This window comes from Oreochromis aureus, linkage group 20 (genome assembly GCF_013358895.1).
Source record: "Oreochromis aureus strain Israel breed Guangdong linkage group 20, ZZ_aureus, whole genome shotgun sequence".
Classification (NCBI taxonomy): Eukaryota; Metazoa; Chordata; class Actinopteri; order Cichliformes; family Cichlidae; genus Oreochromis; species Oreochromis aureus.
The window spans coordinates 3,013,132-3,041,131 of record NC_052961.1 but is presented as its reverse complement, the minus strand read 5'-3'; the positions used below and the strand labels follow the sequence as shown (position 1 = coordinate 3,041,131).

The 28,000-nt window shown below is 42.3% G+C and overlaps 1 protein-coding gene across 1 annotated transcript; it reads right to left on the bottom strand.

The window, feature by feature from the left end:
* On the bottom strand, positions 1-27,432 carry LOC116328402. The gene is made up of 6 exons (XM_039604017.1): positions 27,356-27,432; positions 5,428-5,660; positions 3,785-3,971; positions 3,429-3,524; positions 2,738-3,245; positions 1-1,687 (listed from the first exon to the last, which is right to left on the bottom strand). The coding sequence occupies exons 1-6, from the start codon at positions 27,380-27,382 to the stop codon at positions 750-752; spliced, it is 1,989 nt and encodes a 662-aa protein (XP_039459951.1). The 5' UTR covers positions 27,383-27,432; the 3' UTR covers positions 1-749.
* Positions 27,433-28,000: the final 568 nt, after the last annotated feature.

Sequence of the window (28,000 nt, the reverse complement as noted above, 5' to 3'; positions counted from 1 at the left end):
AAGGTGACGAACAAGCACAACAAAATAACAAAAAGCATGAGAAGTGGTCACAATGGACAGTTTTCATAGTATTTATCTGTTTCAGCCCACTGCAAACAACGTCCCACGCATGAGCTACGCTAAAGGACCAACAACGGCACAAACATAAAGTCTAGAGTAGAAACATTTTAGCTAACAGCTACAACACGTATACGATGGTTTAGCGTTCACAGACTACCAACACGGTTCCAAGAAGGGACCTTAAGACTGTTTTTAACGTACAATGGCACTAAGGATTTCAGAGTCTCAAGATGAGCAGCTTCCTTCTTATCACACTGGAAGTCTTGACTTGTCCAATCGTGGGGAAAAAAAAAAAATGGGCCTTCTTTTCTACTGAATGTAAATACAGCAGTAAACTTGAAATGAGCTTGAATGGTATGTGGTCCGAGTTATACATTTCTTTTAATGGCAGCGTGCTTTGGAGAACTGATTACTGAAAGGTGTAAACTTTTGTCTTAATTTTTCTCTTTATAAGGACTTAAAAGGATATTCAGTGAGATTTATGTTGGTAAATCTTGCAAATTGTGTCCCCAATACACAAAGCTTTGTTTTCAAATGTGTTAAAAATAATGTAATTTATATGTGTAACTGAGACATGAGTGACCATGAAGTTTGCTGTTTCCACCACACATATTTAATGAATCTGGGTCTGAGTGATCTTGGAGGTTTTGTTCAGTGTGATCAGGAAATGGTGAAGTATTGCGTTCCCATCAGACAGTAGTGACCGACAGCAGTGGGCTGGGACAAAGCTGGCTGTCGCTCTCCACTCGAGTCCCGTGAGTCAACAGCTCCTCCACTGTTGTCCAATCATCGAGCAGCTTGCTGTTCCTCAGTCGGTTCTGCTTCATGTGGCTCAGTTCCAGCACCGTCTGAGATGACAGTGACCCCTGAATGCTCCCAGTTTGCTCCTCCCCACCTCCTCTCCTCTCTCGGTGTTGGCGTGACAGCGCCAGGTGGCGTCTCCTTTCCGTCCGGCTCCAGTATCTGCCCGCCAACCGTCCATCTTCTCCTTCCTCTTCCCCTAGTCTGCCTCCCTCTCCTCGCACCTCCTCGTCTGTGGTGACCTCACTGCGTTCCCTGGCCAGACGGTACGCCCGGGCCCTGAGCAGCTGATTCCTGACTGACCTCTGATTGGACAGTCTGGAGCGAGGTGAGGGTGGAGAGCGAGGACTACGTTGCGGAGCTCCAAGAGTGCTGTAGAAAGGACTGCATGTGCCCTTTGGCTTGCCAGGGCGATTCCCAAGGGTCTGAATGCCACGCCAGTCGGACATTCCACTGGAGCCGGATCCAGGGCTCTTAGAGAGCGAGTCCTCCTCCCTGCTGCGGTTCGAGCCCGGGCTGTTTCTCATTGTGTTCTGGTGATTGGTCAGACTCGTCTTGTCTATGCTCAGATGACTAGCAGGGTGACAGTTATTGGGATAGCTGGCCCTGCTCCTGGGCCCCAGTGCATTGCTGGTTGTGTCTGGCTGGTTTATCTGGGCTGTGTTTGGATCTGTCATGTTGGGATGACTCGCCCTGCGGCGCCGCTGTCCTTCACTCAAATCTGTTATTGTTCGACTCCTACCTGGACCCTCTACAGTCCCGCCTCGTCTGTGCTGCTGCTGCTCCAACCATAGCGCCCTCCGCTGACAAGGCTCAGTACGACAACCTGTTCAAAGAAAGCTGTAATTAGGCCTTAGATATGTGTCTCCAAGAGTGTTTTTGGATATAATGAAATATGCTTGACGGGCATCTCTTTCCTACAACCCCAGAAACCCTCACCTGAACCTGGGTTATAAACTTAAAAAACCACACAGACTTATTTGCAAAATTTCTCATACCTTATGAAAAAAATAATGAAAAATAATTAACTACAATGTCTTTCTGAAAACATATGAGGTTAGGCGCAAGATGCAGTGCACGGTTGGTTTTATAAACAAGAAAATGTGGAAATGACACGTCATCATTTTGAGATGAAATGTTTGCTCTCAGTCAAGACATTTAAGCATTTTTCTCCCTCACAACGGGAGAGTCTGAGACTTTATGAATAAAAGATGGATTTAGCCAGCATGACATTGCAGATTGGTTTCTGTTAGCACTTTGTCCATCTACTAAAAGTGACTATGTTTGAATGAGATGGTAGCGTGGCCAAATTATCAGCTTGCTAAGTAAGATTGATTCATAGACTATGGGTACATCACACCAGCAAACATATGTGCTTATTAGTGATAAGTAGTGCTTCACCAAAGTCTTTACTTCAGCAACACTGAAGAATAGACTTCTTGGATGGCAGGAGATACAAACACAGTAGGGAGGCTCTTCTCATTAATTCTAGAAGGTGAGGTCCAGCAAAAAGCTAACAGCTTAAGGAACTGAAGCTTTTGTTCCTGCCTTAATTTGCAGACGCAAATTTAGCTATTTGATTGGAGGGTGTAAATCCGAAAATTCTGTATTGATGTAGTTATGTTTTTCAGGAAAACAGGGGAAACAAAACTCTATAAAGGAAGCTGACAAAGCAGAAGTAGTGCTGGATTTCCTTAGTGGCTCAAAACAGGGATAAGAAGAAAAGACACCCGATGCCAAAGTCACTTTGACCTCTGGTTGGACTGTGATGAAGCCATAGCTCAAAACTGTGGCAGATCAGACATAGGTGTGGACAGACAAATTAAAATGACTAAAAGTGGAGACTTTCACAATTATTTTACTGTGTTTTACTAACCGATAGAGGGTGAGGGTGGTGAACGGTGACGAGGTAAAGTGGGACTCCTCTCAGCTCTGTGGAAGTGAACTGTTGTGGTCGTGCTGTTACCCACAGAGCAATGTGATGCTTGTGGTACTCCAGGTTGGGTCATCGGTGTCGTCTCAGGAATTGACTCCAAATCCCAGCGTCCTCTCTGCTCACGAGGGGAGTGGCCTGAGCGAAGATGGTGAGCTTGCCGGTGAGTGTGGCCTCCGTGAATCTTGTGTAGCCGTCTGTGCTCCCCAGTGCTGACACTGTGGAAGCCTGAGTCGCTGGGTTCAGAGGAGATTAGGGACTCGGAGGAAGAGGAGGATCCTTGAGAGGAAGGGGTGTGGCCAGGCAGTGATGACATGGCATCTGTCTCAGCTTCGGAGAGCGCCATCCGGTTGTGTGGGCTGTCGGGGCCACAGCCTAATCCGCTGTCAAGCTCACTGAGGGGAAGGTAGCCAAGAGGACGTTCAGACCTCCAGGGCTGACGATAGTCCGACTAAAGAGAAAATAAAAGAGAATTTAAACTGAGTCTTTTTCAATTCATAATTCAAAATATGCTCCAAATGCTCCGTAACTGCAAGATTTACTAATAAAAAAATGGAATAGTTAGAGAAACAGTATAACAGAGGCAGGGATAGGTCTGAGAAGAGGGCATAGACTTGATACTGAAACCAGGTACCTGTCTGGGGAAATTCTTCGGGTCCACTTCTTCTGCACCGTAACAGCCAATCAGACAGCTCTCAGAGTTAGGCTGGTAGTGCAACATTTCTTGGCCCTGAAATAGAAACAAAGGTGAGAAAAGAAACTAGTGTGTCTTCATTGGAGAGGGTCATGAGGTAAATCTAGTGCTGAAAGTCTCCCAGACGTGTAGGAAGAAGACCTTGAAGAGGAGTTCAGTCAGACTGAAATCAGGACTGTTTTTAAGGGCCAATTTATGGAACAATCTGGAAAGATCGCACCTAGTGTCATATTTTAGACGAACACACTCAAGTGATATTTCAGAATAAATTGGTGTTGTAAACAAAAACAAATTACCCGGTAGTCCAGTCTGTCCAGGTGGTCTAAGCTGTAGGACACACTGGGCAGGTAGTTGTTGCCTGGGTGCTGGCCATTTGATGATCTGGGGAGGTAGCCATTGGGCGGGTAGGCATCAGGTGGCATCATCATGTGACCATTGGGAGGGTATAGGTCAGGTGACACAGTCATGTGACCATAATAAGGCCTGTGCAGTGAAAGAGATCAGGTCACTTTATATTTTGTGAGGAAGTGATGCAATAAGAATGTAGGACGCTCCTGTAAAAGTGTCATAGATACCTGGTTAAAAAATAAATAAATAAATATAGTCTTCATTTTCTAAACAGACAGGTACTTCAGGAGAACAACCTTCCATGAGAGAGACACTCGATGGAGCATCATGCTGACCTTGCAAACTCAATTTGGCCTAAATGCTCATGTAAAAAAGACACATTGTCCTTCAGTTTGACATATCATGCAAACAGAGGCATATGATTTATTTTGGTGCTTTTCATTGCAGTCATTACATGTCAGCTCATCCCCAAACCTTTTCTAAGTCTTTATGATACGTGTTCTCGTCCTTGATCCTGAACCCACATTCTCTGCTTTATGGTGAAAGTTTACTCTAGTTGTCCATGTAGGTTCTCAGTCATCCAGGTGATGGTAAACTAAGGAGCTTGGAATGAAAAGCAACTGGACTTTTTATCTCTCATCCGAAAAGCTTCTTCAGTTCTAAGACCAAATGGTTGAGAGTCCCAGATTTTAAGCCCTAGTGGCAGATCTCCCTTGAGAGGCTAGTTGACCCACTAATTGTTCATCTGCCTCATCAAATGAGCTAAGGTGTGAAAAAGGGTGTGGGTCATTATCAGCAGAGGCTTCGGGTGAAACCATTATCAGGGTGAGTGGGTGTTAAGTCGCCTGGGAAGGAATCTCGAAATTGGATTATAGGTGGCAGACAGTTGGTGTCGTAAGCCACGCCCTTCTGTTCAAGGATGGCTGTCGTTCAGATGGTTTCTTTCAACTTCCCAGCAGTAGACATAGCCACTGCTGGAAGGCCTTCCACACCATGTATAAATTTATTCTTAGAGTTCAGATAGATATCTACAACCAGATTAGTTTTATTTTATTGAGAATAACAAAAAGATATCGACCAATTTGATTTGTCACCTGTAGTCCAGTTTTGAGATCCCTTCCCAGGCGCCTTAACTTCCACTCACATCTTGTGTCTGTTGGTCTCAATAAGTGACATGATAGGGTGACGCAGGGTCTCACAATGGTTTCACCTGAAACCTCTGCTGATAATGACTCAGATGAGAGGTGAAAACATCTTCAAGAAACCTAAAGAAGTTCAGTCAATTTTATTTCCAATTTCCTTAGTTTAGCTTCAAACTTTCAACCCATCCTTCTGCCGTCTTTTAGTCCTACTGCCAAACACCTTACTCCCAAAGTCTGACTTAGGTTCCAAACTTTGCACCATTTAATTCTTTTCCTTCTCTATAAAAGTCTCTCATACTGTGAAAAACACCAATTTCTCTATAGTCCTGAGCCTATGGGGTCGGGACGCTGAATTGGTTATCAAGTCAGATCTTGGCTCCTTAAAAGTAAAGCAAACCGTGAAATGTTTTTTACTTAAATCACAAAAATGACGTTCTCACTGTCATTACCCTGCAGTGTAGCCGTCTCCCTGACTTTCCTCTCCCTCCATCAGCCCCATGGCTCTCAGGGCCTCCCAGTGTCTCTCTGTGGGGACGCTGCACTCAATTGCACAATGGGACCTTCGCCTCCTGTGACCATGCCCCCTTTTAGCTTCCACCTGCACAGCGACCGGCTGGCCATACTCGTCCACGTAGTGACGCTCCTCTCGGTGTCGGTGGTGAGCAGGTTCACGGGTTTTAGTCTAAAGACCAAAAAAACGATGAAAGCTAAAGCACTGCTTTTTTTTTTTTTGCAAGCTTAAGAAAAAGTGGAAATGAACATCAGCAATTTGGTTCCCTCTATAAACCATTATTTATATTTTCAACCACCCGAGGTTTCTCCTGTGAAACATCACAGTATTTCATGGAGTATTGATAAAGCAGAGAGGCAGCATAAAGACACAGAGGCAAAGTGGGAGTTTGGCCTCCAATACAAGGTCAGTCAGTGCTTTTGATCCAACTGTTTGGCATGCCTGACTACAATTGCGTTACATAACGTGGCATATGATTCACACTGTCTTTATATAAAAAAAACGAGCCATTTTGCATAAGTTGGATAACAAAAGAGAAAAGTTTTGAGTGGAACAGCAGCAAAGTTTTCCTTTAGTAATTACTGTGAGTGTGTTTTTAATGGAAACAGATGTTTATTGAATACAAAGCCTCTGACCAATGACCCTCTATGACACCATCAGGTGTCTCAGAATGCTCCATGCAGTATTCATGTGAAACTGGAATAGTTATTACAGCAGACAAATAAAACCACTGGAGTGATGAATGACCCCGGGGTCGTGTAAACACACTGGTACCGGTGTCCAGGCTCTCGTGCATGTTCATGCTGGTCTCTCTCTACCTCCAGGATGACCCTGCTTTCATATCTGTGGGATGCAGGTGAGCTCGGCTGATTGGTTGCTGTTTGTAGCTTGTTGCAGGCCTGCCGTTTGAACGCTGGCTTCCCTCCAGCTTCTGTGGGCTCTCCTCTTTCCACCTCCAGCCAGCAAGCAAACTAGTCACTCAGCCTGTGTGTAGGATGTTAACTGATATCTGCCCAACAATGCAAGTCCAGGTTTGGTAGAGGTGGGTGGCATCTCCGTGTCATCCTCTATTTCTTCTGTTTTGCTGAGTTAGGAGTTTATTCTTCTTTTTTATTTCATTAGGTATGTTTAGGTTGTACTCAGGTTTGGACTGAAGCAAAAATTCAGGCAGTGAGTTTGAGTCTATCCTCAGTCACACAGATTTCTGATTTTCTATGCTAATTTTCCACATTTTCTCCAACAACCATGCACACTCACTATGAATACACCAACAACACTGGTGTACAGAACAGTTAGAACAGACCTTATAAACTTTCCCTTCAAGTTTACAGGCAGATAACTGCCTCTCCCTGGTTCTACTCAAGATCTCTTCCTGTTAAAACAAAGTTCTTCCTCCCCACCATCCCCAGCTGCTGGCTCACAGGAGATCCAATCATTATAAATTAGTCCTATTTTATTTTGTAATCTTTGGTTCCTGAGTATTCTTGTTAATCTTCCTTCCTTTCACAGTTTTCCCTTAGCTTCCTCAGCCCTGCCCTCATTAGTATCACCTGTTTAATTAGCCACACCTGTTCCCAGTCAGCCAATCAGCTGTGTACGTTCTCCCCCTGCTTCCCTTTGTTCCTTTGCCCAATCCCCTCATCTTTTTTAAGGTTTGACTTTCCAGAGGTTCCCAGTGCTTCCAGCATTCCTCATGTTCCTGATGATCTTCTTGTGCACGGCCTTTTTGGATTCTCTCTTTTGCCTGCCCCCTTGCTGGAATTGTTTGCTCTGCTAGCTGACCCGTGCACGACCTCTGCCTGGTCAAAGAATTTTAGTCTCTTTGCCTCGGGGGTCTTGCATTTGGCTCCTCTGCTCAGCGAGCCCTGCACTAACAGTGTCGGATACCTCAATACACGAAGCCCCTTGAGATGACTTTTCTCTATATGCATACAAATGAATTCACACAGTAAAAAACAATAACATCTGTCTCTGTTGTTTTAATGATGCTATTAAGAAAAACTGTGAAAATCAACAAGTAATGCTGTAAACTCCTAAATGCTTCCCTAAATAAATAAGTGTTAGATGTGAAAGGCTGAATGATGAAGAGTTCAATAGAACTGAAACCAGCATAACAGAGGTCTGAGTTTATAAATGGAACGAAGACGAGTTCACTGAAAAATCGAGAAAGATTTCAGTTGAGTGACTCACATACAAATAAGGCCAGCTGTACCAGAGACGCACGATAAACACTGAGACGCCAGACTGGGAAGATTTGAGATAACAATGAAAAAGCTTCTACTCAGTAAATATTCTCTGCTGCTCGTTTCTGAAGGAGAAACATTGGCTGAGATTTTATTTAGCTAGGCCTCAAAAAATAAGTCTGGAGATCAGATTTTTACAAATTAATTAATGAAGATATGATTTTGAAAACTAACAGCAACAATGCTATCAGTCAAATCAAGGTTTAACTTTAATTTAGGATAAAAATGAGACCTAATCATAAAGATTTAATATATGAGAAGTTTCTTTATTAATTCTCAACTATTTAATTTAGAATTTGCTTACTTTACCCTTTTTTCAGTGCTGCATAATACATTTTATTTATTAAAATACAACAAATAAGATCAAGCAAGCTCACTCTGTCCAGAGTGGATCGTTCTGTCCAGTCAGAGCATAAAAGGACGACTCACGCTCCAAAGGACGGTCAGTCATTATGTCGGCTAAAGCCAAGTGATAACAAGACTCCTGTGTAACGGTGCAGCCTTGTGTTGGAACGTCACATGTGAAAGTTAAGATGCAGCAAAGTTACAGAGAGGCGGCACGATCTAGGTCAGGATTCAGCCCCCCGTAACCTCTGGACCAGCACTGGAGTCTTTACTCTCTCAGTACAAGGCCTGAGGTCTCTCTCACACACACACACACACACACACACACACACACACACACGCACACACACACACACACGCACACACACGCACACACACACAGAGCAGTCAGAGAGTGATGTGCTGTACCCTGGAGAAGTGTGTCGCGCTCCACTGCACTTTGACAGTAACACAGACTGATCTCTCTCCCCTCCCTTCATCTATCCATCGCTCTCTGCTGTTTGTGATGCTTTGACTCAGTTTTCAGTCTCAAAGTGCAAAACTCTGCAGAATTCAGACATTCGTCATTCTCAGCACAAAATCACAGTTAGCATGCAACAAGAGAAAACAAGTGTCACATGAGGAAAGCTTGGTAAATCTGGGTCCACCACACGGAGTTTGATTATCAGAACGCGAGTCACTGCAATTCAAAATGTCAAATTAGGCTATAAAGATAAAAATAAGTCTGATTCTCAGCCTGCTGTCTTTTAAAGTTCAACCCAAACTGTAGATGATACAAGAGAATCAAATTTATTTATACAGCATCTTTCATACAAAAGCAGTTCAACATTCAAAGACAAAAAGACAAAAGCATTAGGACAAAACAAAAATGCAATAAATACAATAAAGTGTATATTTTAAGTAAAAGCTAAGGAAAAAAGGTTTGAATCCTGATTTAAAATAACTAATAGACTCTGTGGTTTATTCCACAACCGAGACACTAAATGCTGCCTCGTGTTTTTGGTTCTGGTCTTAGGAATATTAAGTAAACCTGTTCATGAGAAGCTAAGAGGAATGGAAGCATCATAGCCCTCGAGTAGGTCAGCATGTGTAGGCCCAAGACCATTCAATGCTTTCTAAACCATTAGCAGAATTTTAAAATCAATTCTTTTACACACAGGAAGCAAACAGTTTCAAATTAGTGTAATATGATCCATTTTCCTGGTGTTGGTCACGACCATAGCAGCTGCATTTTGAATAAGCTGCAGCTGATTAATTGATTTTTTTTTTAAGACCAGTAAAGCTCCATTACAGTAACGTAGCCTACTGAAAATAAATGCATGAGGAAGCTTTGCAGTATCTTTCTTTGCAGGAGACCATTAATTCTTGCACTATGTTTAAGATGGTAAAGGATGATTTAGTAATGGTCTTTATGTGGCTATTATAGTTCACATCAGCATGCGTAAGTTTGCCAAACTACAGATCAATATTACATTGATCTGTAGTTTTGAGATTCATTAACTGAAGTTGGGAAATAAGTTCACGCCTTACATTGGTGGGACCAAAGACGATTACTTCTGTTTCCTCAGCAGTGAGCTAAAGAAAATTCTGTCTTATTCATACATGAATCCAGTGGTTCCAAAACTTTTTCGCTAGGCCCCCTTTGTTTTACAACAAAAATGTTCGCCCCCCGCACAAACACATCCTCCAACCACACACACCCATATTTTGCTCCATTGCAGTTTATTTCACACCTCAAACATTTAGTAAACAATTAAACAAATAAAAGTAAACTGCAATAAATTACAGGTAGAAATAAAATAAACCACTAACTCTTTTACGCTACGTCCACACCTACACGGGTATTTTTGAAAACGCAGCTGTTTCGTCAACACGCAAACGGCGTTAAGAATCACCGAAAACGGAGATTTGTTAAAACTCATTTTCTGTGTTTACGTGTGGACGAGGATTACAGAGTTCGTCATGCAACGTCAGAGGTATGTGCCTCTTTTCACGTCACGCTGTGCGCCACGTTATTGTTTACATGAGACGAATTGCAGAATGGCAGATAGAGACAAAATACTGTTACTGTTAATCGGACTATCTTCAGGTTTTACACGCTTACATACACACACGCAGTTACTGTCCCTCCATTTAGAAAGGCAGAGGCATCACGGTGTGATTATTTTATGTGTAGTTGTTTTTTTTCCTGTGTAATAATATTCAACATTGCTGTCAATACATTTTTCAAAAATCCCTCTCTGTGCAAAATGGGTTTAAACACATGAACAGCTGTGGGATACTGTTTGTCTGTGATTTGGAGAGCCCAGCGCTGCTCCCGACGCAGGGAAACTAATTTTGCAGGGGAGACCTACCTTGGCACTTGTGCAGGTGAAGCCAAAGGGAAGATATGCTTCATCATATTTTCTAGTCTTTGGCTTGGAAGGAAGTTGGTTTGGAAACACATTTGGCGATGCTTCATCTCCTGCTTTGTGTTTGTGTCGGAGCCCCCCCGTAGTTTTTTTTTCTTTTAATACCGCCCCGGGGCGGGACCCACACTTTGGGAACCTCTGCATTAATCTGTTGAATACATTTACCGAGTAAGTCTAAAGGACTAGAATTATAAGGTGACACAGAAACCAGTGTTGGGAGAATGTATTTTAAATACGTGACACTGGTACATGCAAAGTATGAGTAACTGTATTCCGTTACAGTTACAGTTTAAATAGGTGATAATTAGAATACAGTTACTTTGTTGAAATAAATGGATTACACGGCGGTCTTTTCCTGTTTTATATGTTAGGCTATGCCCTCTCTATCCCCTCGCTAATTTTGGTAATTCCAGGCAATCCCAGAAACCCAAACAAAACACGCAATAAGAGGCTCTAATGTAAGCGTCCTGTTAATGTTGGTGGGGTCAGTTACAAAGTGGACCCGGAGCCAGCACAACAGAGCCAGCAGTGCATGGGCAGCAATGCATTTCTTACTTGGAAATTCCGACACCGCTTCACATTTAAAGAAGAAAGGGATGAAATCTGAGCTAACACCAGCTAACAATGTTAGCTCGGTGGCAGGTAACCTTTAGTAATAGTAATAAATCACACAGCAATAGTGCATTCATTTAGCTGTAAAAAGCATGACAATATATTAAGTAATCTAAAGTATTCAGAATACATTAGTCTCATTGAGTAACTTAACAAAATACGTTATAAACTACATTTTGAGGCGTGTAATCTGCAGTGGAATACATTTTAAAAGTAACCTTCCCAACACTGAGCATAACTATGCTCCATAATCTGAGTTAAAGAAAGTATATAAATATTAAACAGAAGCAGTCCAAGAACAGAACCCAGAGGAACCACACGCAGCCTTTATTTGGTCAGAATTATAGTTGACCAAAAATAATCGTAATTTGTCAAATAAAATTTAAACAATTAAGCACAGTTCCTGAGAGTCCCACCCATTTCTCCAACCTATCAAGCAGTATATTATGATCACCCATATCAAATGCAGCACTGAAGCAATACTAAGACTGTAACTGTTGATGCATCACTATTACGCTGAATATCATTAAAACTTTGATAAGGGTGGTGTCACTGCTATGATGTGGTTGAAATCCAGACTGAAAGGCACTGAGAAGATTGTTCTGAGTGAGAAACAAATGAATTTACTGGTAAACAACCTTCTCAATAACCTTTGCCAAAAATCAGCTGGTAATTACTAATTACTGAGACATCCGAGTTGGACTTTTTCAAAAGAGGTTTTATTACTGCATTTTTCAGGGCCATAGAAAAATGCCATGATTGCAGAGATGTATTATCTATCTGTAGTATTTCTGGAGCTACACAATTAAAATGTTAAAAAACAAACAAACAAAAAAAAAAAAAACTAGTGGGCAATATATCTATGGAGCAAGTTGTAGATTTCATCTATTTAGCAATTTCTGTCAAAGATATGACGTCTAAAAGTTTACAATTTCTTAAATTCTTAGTAGTATATTAAGTTATTATGTTATTACTAGATCTTTTGAAATTGAGACACCTACTGGTTGCCTTGTCTTTTGTATTTTCTTAGTAAAAAGGCTCCAAAGTCATTACATGGTTTATTAGACAATAACTCAGAAGGAAGTGGTGGCAAAGTTTTTGTTAGTCTATCAACAAACTAAATAAAACAGTGCTGTTGATATTGTTATTGATGACCTTTGAGAAAAAGGACTGTCATGCCCATTTTTTTTACTTTTGATTAGAAATCTGAAGATTTTCTTCATAATTACTGTAATGAACCTGCACTTTAGTTTTCCTCCACCTACATTCAGCCTGTCTGCACTCCCTTTTCTGAGTCGGAAAAGGTTTTGCCTTTGGTATAGTTTGAAAGATATTAATTAAGCCAAACTTCTGGCATTAAAAAGTCGTAAATGAAATATGGTAAAAAGACAATATAACTTTATAAACATTGATTAATAAAAGTTTTCATTCAAATACCCAAGCTGGACAGCTAAAACTGGCTGTGACTCGTCTGTGGTTGGAAAGAGGCGGGTGTGCAGAGCCAGTCAGCAAAATACAACAATGAAAAACTGAGATGCTGCAAAATCAAATGATTTGGACAGCAGGAAAATCATTTCACACATCACTGATGTCCTGTTGGTTATTATAGGAATTCAGTTTTTGAAAAATGATTTTCATTTTACAAGCATTATTATATGTGAAGTCACATGTCAAATGCCTCAAGGACACGCTATGAGAATTAGCCTGGGAAAGACACTTTCTACAGCATTAGTGCTAAGACTTAGCATCAGTTTTCTATTTCAGGTAAACGTTACAAAGCTGCAGCCAGATACTCATATCTGCTATTTAGTCACTCTGATTAAATATCAGAGTTTTAATTTGCTCCAAAAAGGCACCAACAACACAAACACAGCTGGAACGAGACTCCAGCTGAGCTGAGGTCTGTCAGACAGCAATGGATGGAGCAGATTTCCCTTCTAAGTCCAGGAAGAGTAAATCTCCAAAAGTTGATTCTGTTCATCTGGACGTAGCGTTTTGTGGGAGAAACGTTTCGTCACTCATCCAAGTGACTTCTTCAGTCTCAGCTGACTGCAGGTTTCCCCAAACCTTATAAACAGGACATTTGCATAATGACTGAAACCAGCCCACTGAAGGAACAATGGGCTGTGAGGTGTCAGGAATAGAAATATTGTCCTGCTATTAGTTGCTGCTATTTTATAATCATCATTAACATTTCATGTTAATAGGGATGTTGCATTCAGATGCACTCAGATGTTCAAAATATATTGGTATTATATTAGTCTTTATTACAGGTTCAGTTATAATCAGTTGAATCTATAATTTAAAGGTTTCTGAATGTTTTATATTCTTACACATAGTCTTCAGTGGGGGAGAAGCTGATTGCAGGCTGACAGGAAACGGTGTGCTTTTGCAAAAGTGAAACCAAAACCAGAGTCTGGGTTTGTATAATGAGTTTATACATTTTACATAGAAGTTAAGATCATCACAACACAGGATGGCCTTAGCCTGGTTTCACGTGAGGTCAACTAAGGTTCAGAAAGCAGATGCACACTCTGTGCACGCCAAGAGACATACACACACACACTGTTAGGGTGTAGGTGAGAGTTGACTGATGAAGCAGTAGATGCACGATGCGAGAGCTGAGCTGGCTTACGGGAAACCACCGGGGAGAAGATGGAAGCCAGTGTACTTTTAATTGTGCCTTAAGCTGTCAAATAGAACATTTGTGGTTTTGAAGCTGATGTATGTGATGACGCAATGAGGGGGCGTCACTAAATATACTCTGATGCATATAAAACTGTATTTTGATGTTAGGAGGATGAGATTGTGGGGCTGTCTGCTTACGGAGTCCGCTCATTCTCCCACGCGTGTCATTTCATTAAAATCATCGTCTTTACCCTTTGGACCAGTGTGGTTACTTGCATTCCTCCTGTGTTTCCTTCCCTATATTTTTGAACCTTAACAGAGGTCAGGAAGAGTAAAAGCAAAAAAACCCTTCCAACATACCCAGAACCAAAACTGTGTTTTGTAATAGGAGAGTAAAATGTTAATTCGGGCATTTCAACTGGGGAGTCGGTGGGACTGACTCACTTTTTGGATAAAGCTCTTTTGGATAAACAGGTAAGTTTCATAGTGATGACGGATATCAGGTATTTAATAATTGACACTTTTGTGGTAGCCTGGCTTTCTTAGTCAGTAAGAATAGGACCAAACGTTTGACTGACAGCAGACTGATTTCTCAGGTTGTTAACGAACCATCAAACCACTGATGCTCACACCTAACGTCAGTCTGAGTTTCTGTGATATCACAAAACTTCAAGTCTGTATTCAGATTTTTAAGAACCTGATGTTGTTGGCTAATGTGCTGCATATCAACATGTATCATTTAATGTAGTGTTAAAACCATCAAAAATAAACTTGTTTTTTTTTTTAAAGAAAAAAGGTTAAACGACATCTTGCTGAACCCAAAATAAAGCACACGTAAGGCTTCACAGTAACATATACATGCTGCTGATAAGCTGAAGATCTTTAGTTGAGGTGGTGTTCGTCCTCTGACTATTCTGCCTGACAGATGCAGAAATACTCAGGAGGAAAATAGATTGTGAGCTCTGTGATTTGGGTGAAGTGGGAAGTGAGTCACATTTTCTTTTGTATCGTACACACAAAGAAGGTCGTTTTTATTTAAATGATTGGACAAAACCCTGAAATGTTCTGGTATGGGATGGAGGCTTTATCTGAATGCATCTAAATCTGTTATCATATGATTTATCTCAGTCATAATTATCATAATCCATGTTTGATCAGTGATTTGGGAATTATGCCGTTGACACAGTGTACTGTGCAGCCACGGGGAGGACAGAGCAGCAGCACCACTCTTATGTCAAACTGTCAGTCTCTGTACAGTCACATGCAACGCCCTGCTTTGCTGCCTTAAATTCCTCAGATCGTGCACAAAGCGTGGCCTTCTGCTCTGTTTTCTGTTACAGCACTGTCAGCACAGACAGGTCAAACATTTACATGCAGCTTTAGCAGCCATGAAACAAGATCCCTGCTGATCCTCTCCAAGAGAAACCTTGAGCTTTCACCTGGCAGGCGAGGAGAGAGTCAGTATGGACCAGAGGGATGAAGTTGAAATGACAGCCTGGGAACAATCATGTTGCTGCTTCTTCTTCTTTTGGCTGCTCCCTTTAGGGCTCTCCACAGCATCCATCTGACACTATCCTTACCATCCTCCTCTGTCACACCAACCCTCTGCAGGTCCTCCTTCACAGCGTTCATGAATCTTCTCTGGGTTCTTGCTCTTTTCCTCCTTCTCACATCTCCATAGTCAGCATCCATTGTCTAATATATCCACCATCACTCCTCTGCACATGTCCTTGCCAGGGCCCTCTTTCCCAGACATCTCCACTTCCTCCTTACTGATCCTGTGTAGTTCACTGTCCTCCATCTGTCCCCTTCTGCATTCATCAGCTCCCATCTTCTAGACACACTCTCTTCACTCATTTGCACATGTCTATGGTTAACCACCCTAACTTGCTGCACATCCTTTCCAGCCTGATTTTCCTTCCTAGTCTTTTTCTCCTTTCTTAAAGCCCAGTCTCACACACAGCTACTAAACCTTTTCCTTTGCCACCTCTCTCTTTCCTGTATGCTTAGCCTCAAAGTACTCCAGCCAATCTCTTCATCTCCCTGGAGTAGTGTAGTTATTGATGAAAAAACAAAAATCTATTTAGGAAAAAATACCAACTGTGTACACTAGAAAAAAGCATTTCAGAAAGGATCCACACAGAGATCTATAGGGGTCGTCAGACTGCACTAGTTAAGGACATCAATCACCTCTTGTTGGCTCTTTTGATTAGATTTTTTGCTGATTGCTGATTGATACAGATTTTTATGGACAGACTGAAGCATTGGATTTGAATTATTTGGTACTGTTTTCTCATTGATTAAATCTTATTAGCCTGTCAGATATGGTGTTCCACAGGGGTCAGTTTCAGGCCCAGTCTTGTTCTCCTTATATATCCTCATATCATCATTGGGCATGTAAGTTAGAAGCATGGTGCATGTTGTAATTCTTATGCTAATTACTTAGCGATATATGAATGTCACTACCAGGCCATCTGACCGTGGTATGCTGAGTTCTTTTAAAGACTTCCTTTGCAAGGTCAAAAACTCTTTGTCAATTAAACTCAGAAAAAAATGAAATTGTTGACCATATGTTTTGGCCCATGCCTGAACAGATTCTCCCATTAGCTGATTCATGAAGGCAAATTTCAAGGCAGTTGTAAAAATATCCTAGCTTGAAGGCGACGTGATGCAGTCATATTTTGTTATATTAGTGATATTTACATAACAAGATCCAACTAATGAAAGAAGGAAGACTCCGGATATATGTTTAAAACATAAAATCTTGGAAGTAAGATTGTATGTAGCAGTGTTACTGTAGTGTTAATTTACAGTAACACTATTGTACATTTAGAAAATATGACAATGGATGAATGTTGCAAAAGTTTGCAATCATGTTGGTCTTGACCGTCATTCTTTAGATATATCAGCTCAGAAACTCAGAAATCCTCAGGGAGATACTGCAACAGCATCAAACAATGTGGCTCTCATTGGGAATGCAGCACAATTAAAGCCACAATCATAACCATTGTCACTGGGGATAGTTTCATGGTGTCCAAATCTCTAAATGTGGGCCTGTTTGATCACGCCAGGACAGTGACAGGAAATCCCTTCAGCATGTTCTTCTGAAGGGAGTTACTCCAGTTACAGTTACTCCACAAATACTGTGATGTTGTCAGATGTGCTCCAAGGCTGCAATGGAGAACTCTGCAGTGTAGGTTGGTGCATGAATAGTTTGCAATTCTTTAGGTTGATGATGATGATAAAACTGTCAGTGCAGCATCAGTTTGTCCAGTTATACAACTCGTATAATCAAAGTTGAAGGAAAAACCAGAAACATTATCGGTTCACATTCAACGTAAAAGCTGTGCCTTTTAAAACATGGTTGGTTGAAACTTGGTTGAAACTGTAAACTGTAAGAAGAGGCTAAAAAACTGGCTAAATAATGAGCACAATTAATAATTATTAAATATACTGTCCCACAAGCTAACTGTTGATATGTCTCAAAGCTGTTTACTGATCTGTTGAAAACTACAATTTATTGAACTAAATAGTACAAAACTTGATATATCATTAAGTTAAATGAGTTAAAGTGGGACTTGAGAATTTTATTACATAAAAACATGATATCAGACTAGCAATAAATTACATACCCCACATTATAAAGACATTAATGCGTTACTCCTTGACAAATACATGTCAAGGGGTTGACATGTATTTGTCATATGGTGTTAATTTAAGTGGTTGAACGAAGGAATTTGTAGGGAAATACCAGCTGATGTAATTTTGCACATAATTTCATATATATTAAAAATATTATTTGAATCAGAAAAAGTCTGGTTAAAGCTATTTCTGAGCCAACATACACTTTGCAAAGGGGTTTTCATTTTTAGTTAGAATACAGAAGTATTCTAACACTAACACTTGCCCAGTCACGCTAGACCTCAGTGCAGTGTTTGGTTGACCACAGTATTTTATTATTAAAAGTAAAGAGTCCTCTTCACACACTAAGGTTAATTACAGTGTTCCACAGGGTTCAGTGCTAGGACCAATTCTGTTTACATTATACATGCTTCCCTTAGGCCAGGGGTCGGCAACCTGCGGCTCCGGAGCTGCATGCGGCTCTGTAGTCCTTATAGTGCGGCTCCGCCTGGTTTGGGAAAATAAATTTGTTTTTTAAGTGTTTAGCTGAAGTGTATTTTATTTATGTTTATGTTCTTTTTTAACTTGTAGTTCTAAATTGGAAGAGTATTGTGATATTGAAATATAAAATTATATTCTATTATTTTTTCATCGCTCAAAATAAGCGTCACACTCGCGGAAACCGGCATACCCGCCAAAACGCCATGCCTTTATTGACACTTTCAACCCCAGGTAGGCCAATTATGGATCTTTGGATCCACATTATGTCAGCAGCTGTTCTCCACCGTGAACTATGTTAAAAACAAACACCGCTCACGCCTCACAGACGACAGCTTTCAGTCCTGCGTAAAGATGACAGTGACTTTGTACAGCCCTGATTTGCAGACGCTGTGCGCAGAGGCTCAGGAGCAGAAGTCCCATTGTAAACACATCACGGCGGACCCGACGATGTTTCCATGAACACGCTTTTCGGCATCTCTTTATTGAGCACTTTTCACACACGTTTGTACGCATACAGCCGGCTGTAGCTTTTCAGCTCACAGCCCGACACACACCAACACAACAGCATAGACAGCACAGACGTTAAGGCGGTGAGGCGTGATTGCGGGTGCCGCTCAGGTGCGTCCGCCTCCCCTGCACACCCCGCCACACACATTAACCAGGTAAAATACATATTTAGGCAGAATTTTGCAAATATCTATTTTTCATTTATTTTTAGCAGCATAGAGCTTTTTTTCCCAATTATTTTGTTAAAAGTCAGGTCAAGACTCCAAAAGCCCAAAGGCGATATAAGGGTGGCGGCTCACAACTGTTTTTGTTTGCTACATGGATCATTTTAGTTCAGGTTGGTGTCTTTGCTTTTGTTATATTTCTTTAAGAGTTCAAAATATGTTAATTACATAAATGAAATGTAATTTTCTCTGTAACACTTCATGGATTTCATAAGCAGCACACCTTAGTTGTTCACACAAAGCATAAAGGTAAAAAACAATATATACAGTGTTATCTTCATTTTAGATGTCAAAAAGTATTTGCGGCTCCCAGTGTTTTCTTTTGCGTGGTAACCGGGTCCAAATGGCTCTTTGGGTGTTAAAGGTTGCAGACCCCTGAGTTAGGCAGCATCATCAGAAGGCATAGCATAGATTTTCACTGCTGTGCTGATGACACGCAGCTCTATCTGTCCATGAAGCCAGATAACACACACCAATTAGTTAAACTACAGGAATGTCTTAAAAATATAAAGATCTGGATAACCTCCAATTTAGTGCTTCTAAAAGTCAAATAAAACTGAGGTCATTGTAGTCAGACCTAAAACAAATGAACTGAATTTAACTGTAATGTAACAGATTACTTTCATTCCCCTTCACTGGAGGTTTGACTCTTACAATCCAAGCGGGCTAATGAAAGAGGCGTCGGTCTCCTTATTACAACAACTCAGGTTACATCACCTTTGTTTGTTTTCCTCTCTGGTCTCTATTTAAAGTCTCTTGTAGACTGATATGTGTAGTGACTGTCTGTAAACACACTGCATTTCATGTCTCATGTGTTCATGAAGTGCACTGATCAGGTCACCTCAGCAGGCATCAGCTTGAGTTATGACCCCCCTTCTCTGTTTGTCTCTCCTGTTTTACTCTGTCAGAGATCCACTGGTCTCTGAACTGTGTGTGTGTGTGTGTGTGTGTGTGTGTGTGTGTGTGTGTGTGTGTGTGTGTGTGTGTGTGTGTGCATGCATGCATGCTGCGCATCATCTGATAAGGTGTTTGTTTACATGCACCAGAGCGTCAGCGCATCGAGGAGAAAACCTTCTCCGACATGCGTTGCCAGATAATCGTATGTTCCAGAGTTCTGAGATGAACATGAGCCAGAAAACATTCATCCTGCAGATTGTTCAGCTCTGCATGAAGGCGAGCCTTTTGATCATTGAGGCGTTCAGCCAGGAGATGTGGTGCTAAATGAAAACATGGCTAACTCACTGACAGCAATTACTGAGATGTGGCTTCTTGCTACAACAGGCAGCGAGAAGGAAGGAGGAGTGCTCAGTCACCAAGACAAACGGGAACACTTTCCAAGAAAAACTCCCAGTGACGGCTGATCTGTGGAGCTGAAGCCGGAGCGCTCTTCATAATGTGTCCTTGTGCTGTTCAGGCTTTATGCGGATAATAGAGTGTTAAAAGCTTTTAAATGAGTGATTTTCTTTTTTTCCTCTTATACATTAGTCACCAACCGAAGTCGCGATTGGCAGGGTTTGGTTTAAGAAAAAAACAAACCTTTGTAGAGTCAGATAAGATGCTCCATATCTGTGAAGTTTATTAGAGGCACATAAAGAAGGAAAAACATGCTGACCTATATTCAGATCATTGCCAACGAGCTCAAAACTAATTAGGGAAATTATGGGGATATTTAACATAAGATTAAATATTTATTATTCCGCAAAATGAAATAAAATAAATCCTCCATTTGTCTGGAATGATGGTTTAAGGTTTTGTGCAGAATTCTGATGGAAATATGGAGATCCTGAGACAAGAACATAAACGCTGGATGACTCATCAAAGTCCCCGACTGCTTCAGTAAGTCAAATGCCAAACTTGATTTTTTTATCACACGGGGGGAAGAAAACAGCGAAAATCCGAAGCTACAGTTACAGACTGTTCAAAATAAACAGCACAAAAACCAAAGATTTCAAAACCAAACACTGTTTGTGTGATAATGAAACAGATGCTTTAGGTGTGCAGGTGTATTTGTAGATCGATAGATGATGAGTCCCAGGTCTAAACTTCTACTTTTACTTCATATTTAATGCAACATGATTTTTAGCTGATAAATAATGGCACTATCATGATTGCATGATTTAGTGCAGGCCTGCAGACCGACACGTGACTGCAGTGTTCCTTGGATTCCTTGTCTAACCCTCCTCAATCTTCACTTCTAGTTTCATGTTGCTAAAATGGGGATGCTTAGCATCACAGGAAGACATCTCTAACAAAAAGTGGAAACATCTGTACTCACTCCCAACTTCTCACATGTGGACAGATGATCAAGACCCGTTAGCATCACATTTTTATACACATTGCACCACTTAACACAGTTTTTCTACAGGTTAACGCTGTGAACATCTTCTTAAACTTCATCAAACAGCGAGTAAAAAACAAAGCTTGAGACATGAACCACAGTCCCCCGCTTCCCTTTCTCCTCCGTATGTAGGCTTTATGGCTCCTTTTAAGCAGGAGCATTTGCTCAGATTTGATGTCATGCAAATGAGATTGGGTTGTAATTACTTGCTCTTTATGGCCCCTCTGGCTTGTGAAAAATAACAGTCTGAACTGAGGAGTCTGGGTGTCTCGTGTACATTCTTACATAGTCAGGATTAAGAGAAGATCTCTTACTGAAACATTCACAGCACTTCATCAGCTCATATCTAGATTCTGGAAGTGCAACCAGCGCAAACGTTCTTCTGGATTAGCCTCGGAGTGTCAGGTCATGACATCTTCAGCAGACATCAGACCAACAGCTCTCTGAAACTGTACTTGACCCATGCATGAAGTGCCCGATGAGGCTGTTTGAAGCTAATCCAGCACATTTCCCTCTCACTGAAACAACTCCTTCTTCATCAAACTTCTCCGTCTGAACGGGCTGCAGACAAATACAAGACCACAAATTAATTTTGTTAATCAAGTCATTAAGTAACAACAATGAAAACACCACCAAAGAGTCTAAGGAGCTTGGAAAGAAAAGCGTCTGGACTTCTTTGAGTTGCTTGAAGACGTTTCACCTCTCATCCAAGAAGCTTCTTCAGTTCTAAGGGTCAATGGTGGAGAGTCCCAGATTTAAACCCAGTGGGAGTTTCCCCCCAAAGAGGGACAAAGGACCCCCTGGTGATCCTCTACCTAATCACATGAGCCAAGGTGTGAAAGTGGGTGTGGGTCCCAATCAGCCAGGGTTTCGGGTGAGCTCATTGTGAAACCTGGCCCCACCCTATCATGTGAATTCCTGAGGTCAGATGGCCCAGGATGTGAGTGGGCGTTAAGGCGTCTGGGGAGGGAGCTCAAAACTGGATTATAGATGGCAGACAGTCGGTGTCGTAAACCACCGCCTCTGTTCAAAGATGGTCGCTCACAGTGGACATAGATGGCCTCTTTCACTCCTCTTTCAAACCATCTGTCCTCTCTGTCCAAAATGTGAACGTTGGCATCCTCGAAAGAGTGACCTTTGACCTTAAGATGCAGATGAACTGCTGAGTCTTGTCCCGTGGAGGTGGCTCTTCTATGTTGTGCCATGCGCTTGTGAAGTGGCTGTTTGGTCTCTCCGATGTAGAGGTCTGGGCATTCCTCGCTGCACTGTACAGCATACACCACATTGTTGTGTGGATGCCTCAAGGCACTTAACTACTCCCACAGTTTTTATCCGATTTTCGCCATTCAAACTTTAAAAAATTCTGCTATTTCTGCTAATGCCTGCTATGACTTTTGGTGCTCATAACTTCTATACTTTTTGAGATATTGAATGTTTTTTGCAATATTTTTTGCCCATTTCTGCCATATCATCAGTGGCGTCACTGATTTTCCTTGCCGGGATGACCTGTGTTTTAGCTCAGTGAGATGAGCATCCGTTCTCAGACTGGGAGGCCTGGGTTCAAATCCCTCTTATGGCAACATTTCTTTCAGTTAACAGTTAAACTTTTTTAACTCAATTTCAGCTTTTTCACCCCTTTTCAGTAAAATATTTCAGTTTTTTCACCACTTTTCAGCACAAATCCCAGCTTTTTCTGCTGTTTTCAGCAGAATTTTCACTTCTTTTCAGCCCAAATTCTGCTTATTCACCTCTTCTGCAAAATTTTCAGCCTTTTCACCTGTTATTACCACAAATCTCAGCTGTTTTCAGAAAAAATCTCTTTTCAGCAAAAATTCTGCTGATTCACCTCTTATCAGCAAAATTCTCAGCAGCTTCTGCTCATTTCAGCAGAATGGTCAGTCTGTCCACCTCTTCTTTGTGAGAATGAGTTTGGCTCAGAGAGATGAGTAGCCGCCTTGAGACCAGGAAGGCCAGGTTTGAATCCTGCTTAGGGTGAAATTTTTTTTTCACCACCATACAACTTTTTGCAACTTTTCATCTTTTTCAGCTTTTCAGCAGACAGCTTCAGCGTTAAGGCATCCACACAACATTTTCGCAGGAAATGCAAATTTTTCTAGTTAAGTTTGTGTTTTGGAGTTTTGTCTTTGGGATGAACCAGTTTCTGTCTGAGTGTGTTGCTGGGTCTGAAGTACACTGGGATGTCGTGTTTGGAGAAAACTCTCCTGAGTTTCTCTGATACACTGGCTACATAGGGGATGACAACGTTGTTGCGTCTGTCTTTCTTATCCTCCCTCGCTGGTGTCTGATCTTCTTTTCTCTGCCTCTTTGCTGACTTTATAAACGCCCAATTAGGATAACCACATGTTTTGAGTGCTTCTTTTACATGTGTGTGTTCCTTCTTTTTCCCTTCAGGCTTAGAGGGAACATGTTCTGCCCGGTGGTGTAGGGTCCTGATTACTCCAAGTTTGTGTTCCAGAGGGTGATGGGAGTCAAAGAGGAGGTACTGGTCCGTGTGTGTGGGCTTCCGGTAAACTTCAATGTTGAGGTTGCCATTCTCTTCAATGTGCACAGCGCAGTCCAGGAAAGGCAAACAGTTGTCCTTAGTGTCTTCCCTGGTGAACTTGATGTTTTTATCCACAGCATTAATGTGCGCAGTGAAGGATTCCACTTCTGGTGTCTTGATTTTGACCCAGGTGTCGTCTACATATCTGTACCAGTGGCTGGGTACTCTCCCTGTAAAAGAGCCAAGAGCCTTTCTCTCCACTTCCTCCATGTAAAGGTTGGCTACAATAGATGACACGGGGGAGCCCATGGCACAGCCATGTTTTTGTCTGTAGAAGCCTTCGTTGTATTTGAAGTATGTTGTGGTAGAGGTCTAACAGTGTGCAGATCTGATCGGGTGTGAAGTTGGTCCTGTCTTCCAAGGAGCTGTCTTCTTGTAGTCGTTTTCTGACAGTCTCCACTGCTTCCGTGGTGGGTATGCAAGTGAAGAGAGAGACTACAGCAAAGGACACCATGGTTTCATCTGGATCCAGGGTAAGTTTCTGGACCTTGTCGGTGAAGTCGGTGGAGTTCTTGATGTGATGTGGGGTGTTCCCCACAAGAGGTGCTAGGACGGTAGCAAGGTGTTTCGAGATGTTGTCTGAGTGGGACACCTTCCTTGTGGATCTTAGGAAGTCCGTAAATGCAGGGTATGGCATCCCCTGGGTAAAGGCGGTGATATGTGAGGCGGTCAATGATTTTGTCCCTTTCAAGGTCTTGAAGGCAAGCTATAACTTTCTTCTTGTAGCTGCTTGTGGGGTCTCGCTTTAAGGCTTTGTATGTATTGTTGTCACTGAGGAGAGTAGTGATCTTTGTGTGGCAATCCGTTGTGTTTAGGACCACGGTGCACCTTCCCTTATCAGCTGGTAATATAGTGATGTTGTGATCTTTGCTCAGAGAAGCGACGGCCTTCTTTTCTTGTAGTGTAAGGTTAGACGGAGGGACTTTGGCACTGGAGAGGGTGGCTGAGACTTTCATCCTGATTTGCTCTGCTTCTGTCTGTGATAATTTGTTAATCCGTATGGCGGTTTCTGTGGCTGTGATGAGGTCCACTATGGGCAACTGTTGTGGAACAATGGCAAAATTGAGTCCTTTGGCTAACACTTTCTTTTCAGGTTCAGTGAGATTCCGGTCTGAAAAGTTCTTCACCCATTTTTCCTGACTGTCCTCAGGTGTGTGTTCTTCTCTGAGTTGTGTAGATTCAGACTGAGGAGTTAGTGTTTTTGAAAGCAAGGTGTGGAATTTCCTGCGTTGTCTTTTTTTTCCCTTTAGAGTGTTGGGCCCGCTGAGCCTTGTCCACAAACTTGTAAACCTCTTTTAAAATTGGAGAGGGTAGAAGGGTTTCCAGTTCCTGCAGAGTCTGGCTAATCTTGCTCTGGAGGGCATCTATAGTGAAATGGACCTGTCTTATCCTTTCACAGCTGATTTTGTGCTCTCCGTAGAATCAAGTCCGCTCTGTATCTGTATGTGTACTTCAGACCCAGCAACACACTCAGACAGAAACTGGTTCACCCGAAAGACAAAACTCCAAAACACAAACTTAACAATGTAGTATATGCTGTACAGTGCAGCGAGGAATGCCCAGACCTCTACATCGGAGAGACCAAACAGCCACTTCACAAGCGCATGGCACAACATAGAAGAGCCACCTCCACAGGACAAGACTCAGCAGTCCATCTGCATCTTAAGGATAAAGGTCACTCTTTCGAGGATGCCAATGTTCACATTTTGGACAGAGAGGACAGATGGTTTGAAAGAGGAGTGAAAGAGGCCATCTATGTCCACTGTGAGCGACCATCTTTGAACAGAGGCGGTGGTTTACGACACCAACTGTCTGCCATCTATAATCCAGTTTTGAGTTCCCTCCCCAGACGCCTTAACGCCCACTCACATCCTGGGCCATCTGACCTCAGGAATTCACATGACAAGGTGGGGCCAGGTTTCACAATGAGCTCACCCGAAACCCTGGCTGATTAGGTCCCACACCCACTTTCACACCTTGGCTCATGTGATTAGGTAGAGGATCATCAGGGGGTCCTTTGTCCCTCTTTGGGGGGAAACTCCCACAGAGCTTAAATCTGGGACTCTCCACCATTGACCCTAGAACTGAAGAAGCTTCTCGGATGAGAGGTGAAACGTCTTCAAGCAACTCAAAGAAGTCCAGACGCTTTTCTTTGCAAGCTCCTTAGACTACGATGACCTGGATGACTGAGAACCTTCACAGACACCACCAAAGAGTCTCCAGGCACACTAACAGCTCTGAAAAGGTTGCACTTGTTTCTCTCTGGTTCTACAAACCTCTAATTAATAATAAATAACTTCTCATGTAAACACCACGGTTAATGGCTTTAAGTGAAGCACACATTTATACCCTTGCATGTATAAACATAACTTATTTATAGGAATGAAAAGACAGAACAAACCATGCTGCATTTCAGGAAAACACAGGACTGGGACGTTCTCTGCAGAGATGAGATAACCTGCTGGACGAGTGAACTCAGCTGATCTCTGCAAATCAGGCCTTTGCTTCAGCACAGCCACTGTGGGTAAAATACTCATGACAGCCTGCTTGGAGTTTGTCTAACTGCATTTAAAGGACAATGAGCAAAGAGATTTGTTGATATGATGAGACACAAACTGGCGTCCAGGCACTGATCATCACTCAGTGAACCCACTGGTGTAGCTAAGCACGGTGGAGGCATCATCGTGCTGTAGGGGAGCGTCCCAGCAGCACAAAGAGCGAGACCTGAGTGGGTTCACCTGTCAGCACCTCAGAGACCAGACTTTAAACCCAGAGAGCATCAGTGGACCCAGCACAGGCAGCATTTTAAAGGTTTACGTAGCCATAGCTAACAGCTGGAAGTCCTGTTGTCAAACCTAGTATTAAGCTAACCTGTCACTCTGAGAAATATGGTCAATGAGATTATTACCCTGATTTATTAAAGTGTTGATTCCACTGTGGTCCCGAATTTACAAAGACTTCAAAATGGCAATTAAAGAATAAATCCTTCAGAGCAGTGTTTTTGCAGCCACCGGCTTCACCCCCTGCTGACCATTAGAGAGAATACAAGGCACATCTACAGTAGCCTCAGTCTTTAGACACAGAAATCATCTTTCATACTGAGGTTCTGAGGTTCTGCAAGGAGAATAAGATACACTTCTTAGAGATTTACCCAAAATACTGGAAACTATGACTGCTGCCATAGAAGCTTCTACAAAGGACTAAATTAAGTTTTAGAATACTTTTAAATGGCAAATAGGAGCATTTGATTTTTACATTATATTGCAATAGAACTGCAAAAAGCAAGAAACACTGACTGTGACTCATTGAAAAAGATGTGAGTGTAAAGTGAAGGGATGTGAATACTTTATGAATCCTGGACATGTGTGTGCAGCTCCCATCACTCAGTTTCTCACTCACTGCTTTTCTTTCTGCCTCCTCATCCTTTACACACACACACACACACACACACACACACACACACACACACACACACACACACACACACACACACACACACACACACACACACACAGCCAGATAACAGCCTTTAGCCTTCAGTCATCGGAGCTTCTCCCTCAGCTATTGTCTGGGTTCATTCGTAATATCTGGGTTAGGGATTTGTGTACATGTGCGTGTGAGCAGGAGTGTGTGTGTGTGTGTGTGTGTGTGTGTGTGTGAGTGTGCTTACAGTCATACAGTATAGGTGTGTGTCTACATGTCCACAGTGATATAACAGAGAGCCGGTCATCCCAGCAGCCATCACATCTCATTTACCCACCCTTCTCCTCCTCTTCCTCCACCTCTTCTCCCTTTCTCACCCCGTCTTTGTTTATCACTCTCTCTCTCTCTTTCTCTCTCCGACCCAAAACACACCTGCAGAAGCTCACTCACCTTGGTCCGAGTGAGACGACAACCCATTCTGCCTTTGCCCTCGGACAGGTCAGAGTTAGGAGGAGCAGAGAGGAGAAAATGGTGGGAAAATGGTGAGTATGACAGGAAAAGAAAAAGGAAAAAATAGGTTACAAAGGAAGATGGAGAGATCAGATGAAAGAAACTGCAGAGGAGACGAAGGGAAAGGGCAGAAGAGGGTTCAAAAGCATGAGAACGGAAGAGAGCGAGAGAATAGAAAGAAAGAAAGAAAGAGAGAGAGAGAGTTTGTTGAGCCTCGTCTGCCCACCAGCTCACATCTCCAAACTCCGAAAACCCACAATCCCTGGCTAATCAGCTGTCCTCCTGTGCTGCTGAGGAAACTACAGGTCCCATGATGCTGCGGTGTAAACAGCAGCAGCAGCAGTCGGTGGGAAGCAGGTCCATCGCATTAAACCCCTCTCTCCTCAGGAATGAGAAATAATCATGGGCGAGCGAACTGCATCAGAAGCAGACAGAGCGGGACGAGCGAGACAGAGAAGAATGACTGAAAGAGCGAGAGAGAGAGCAGTACACATGTACAGAACAGAGCTGTCTTCATCTGACTGTTTCTTCCCTTTCTCTCTGTGTTCTTCTCTCTCTCTCTCTCTGCAGCTCGGCTCCTGCTGG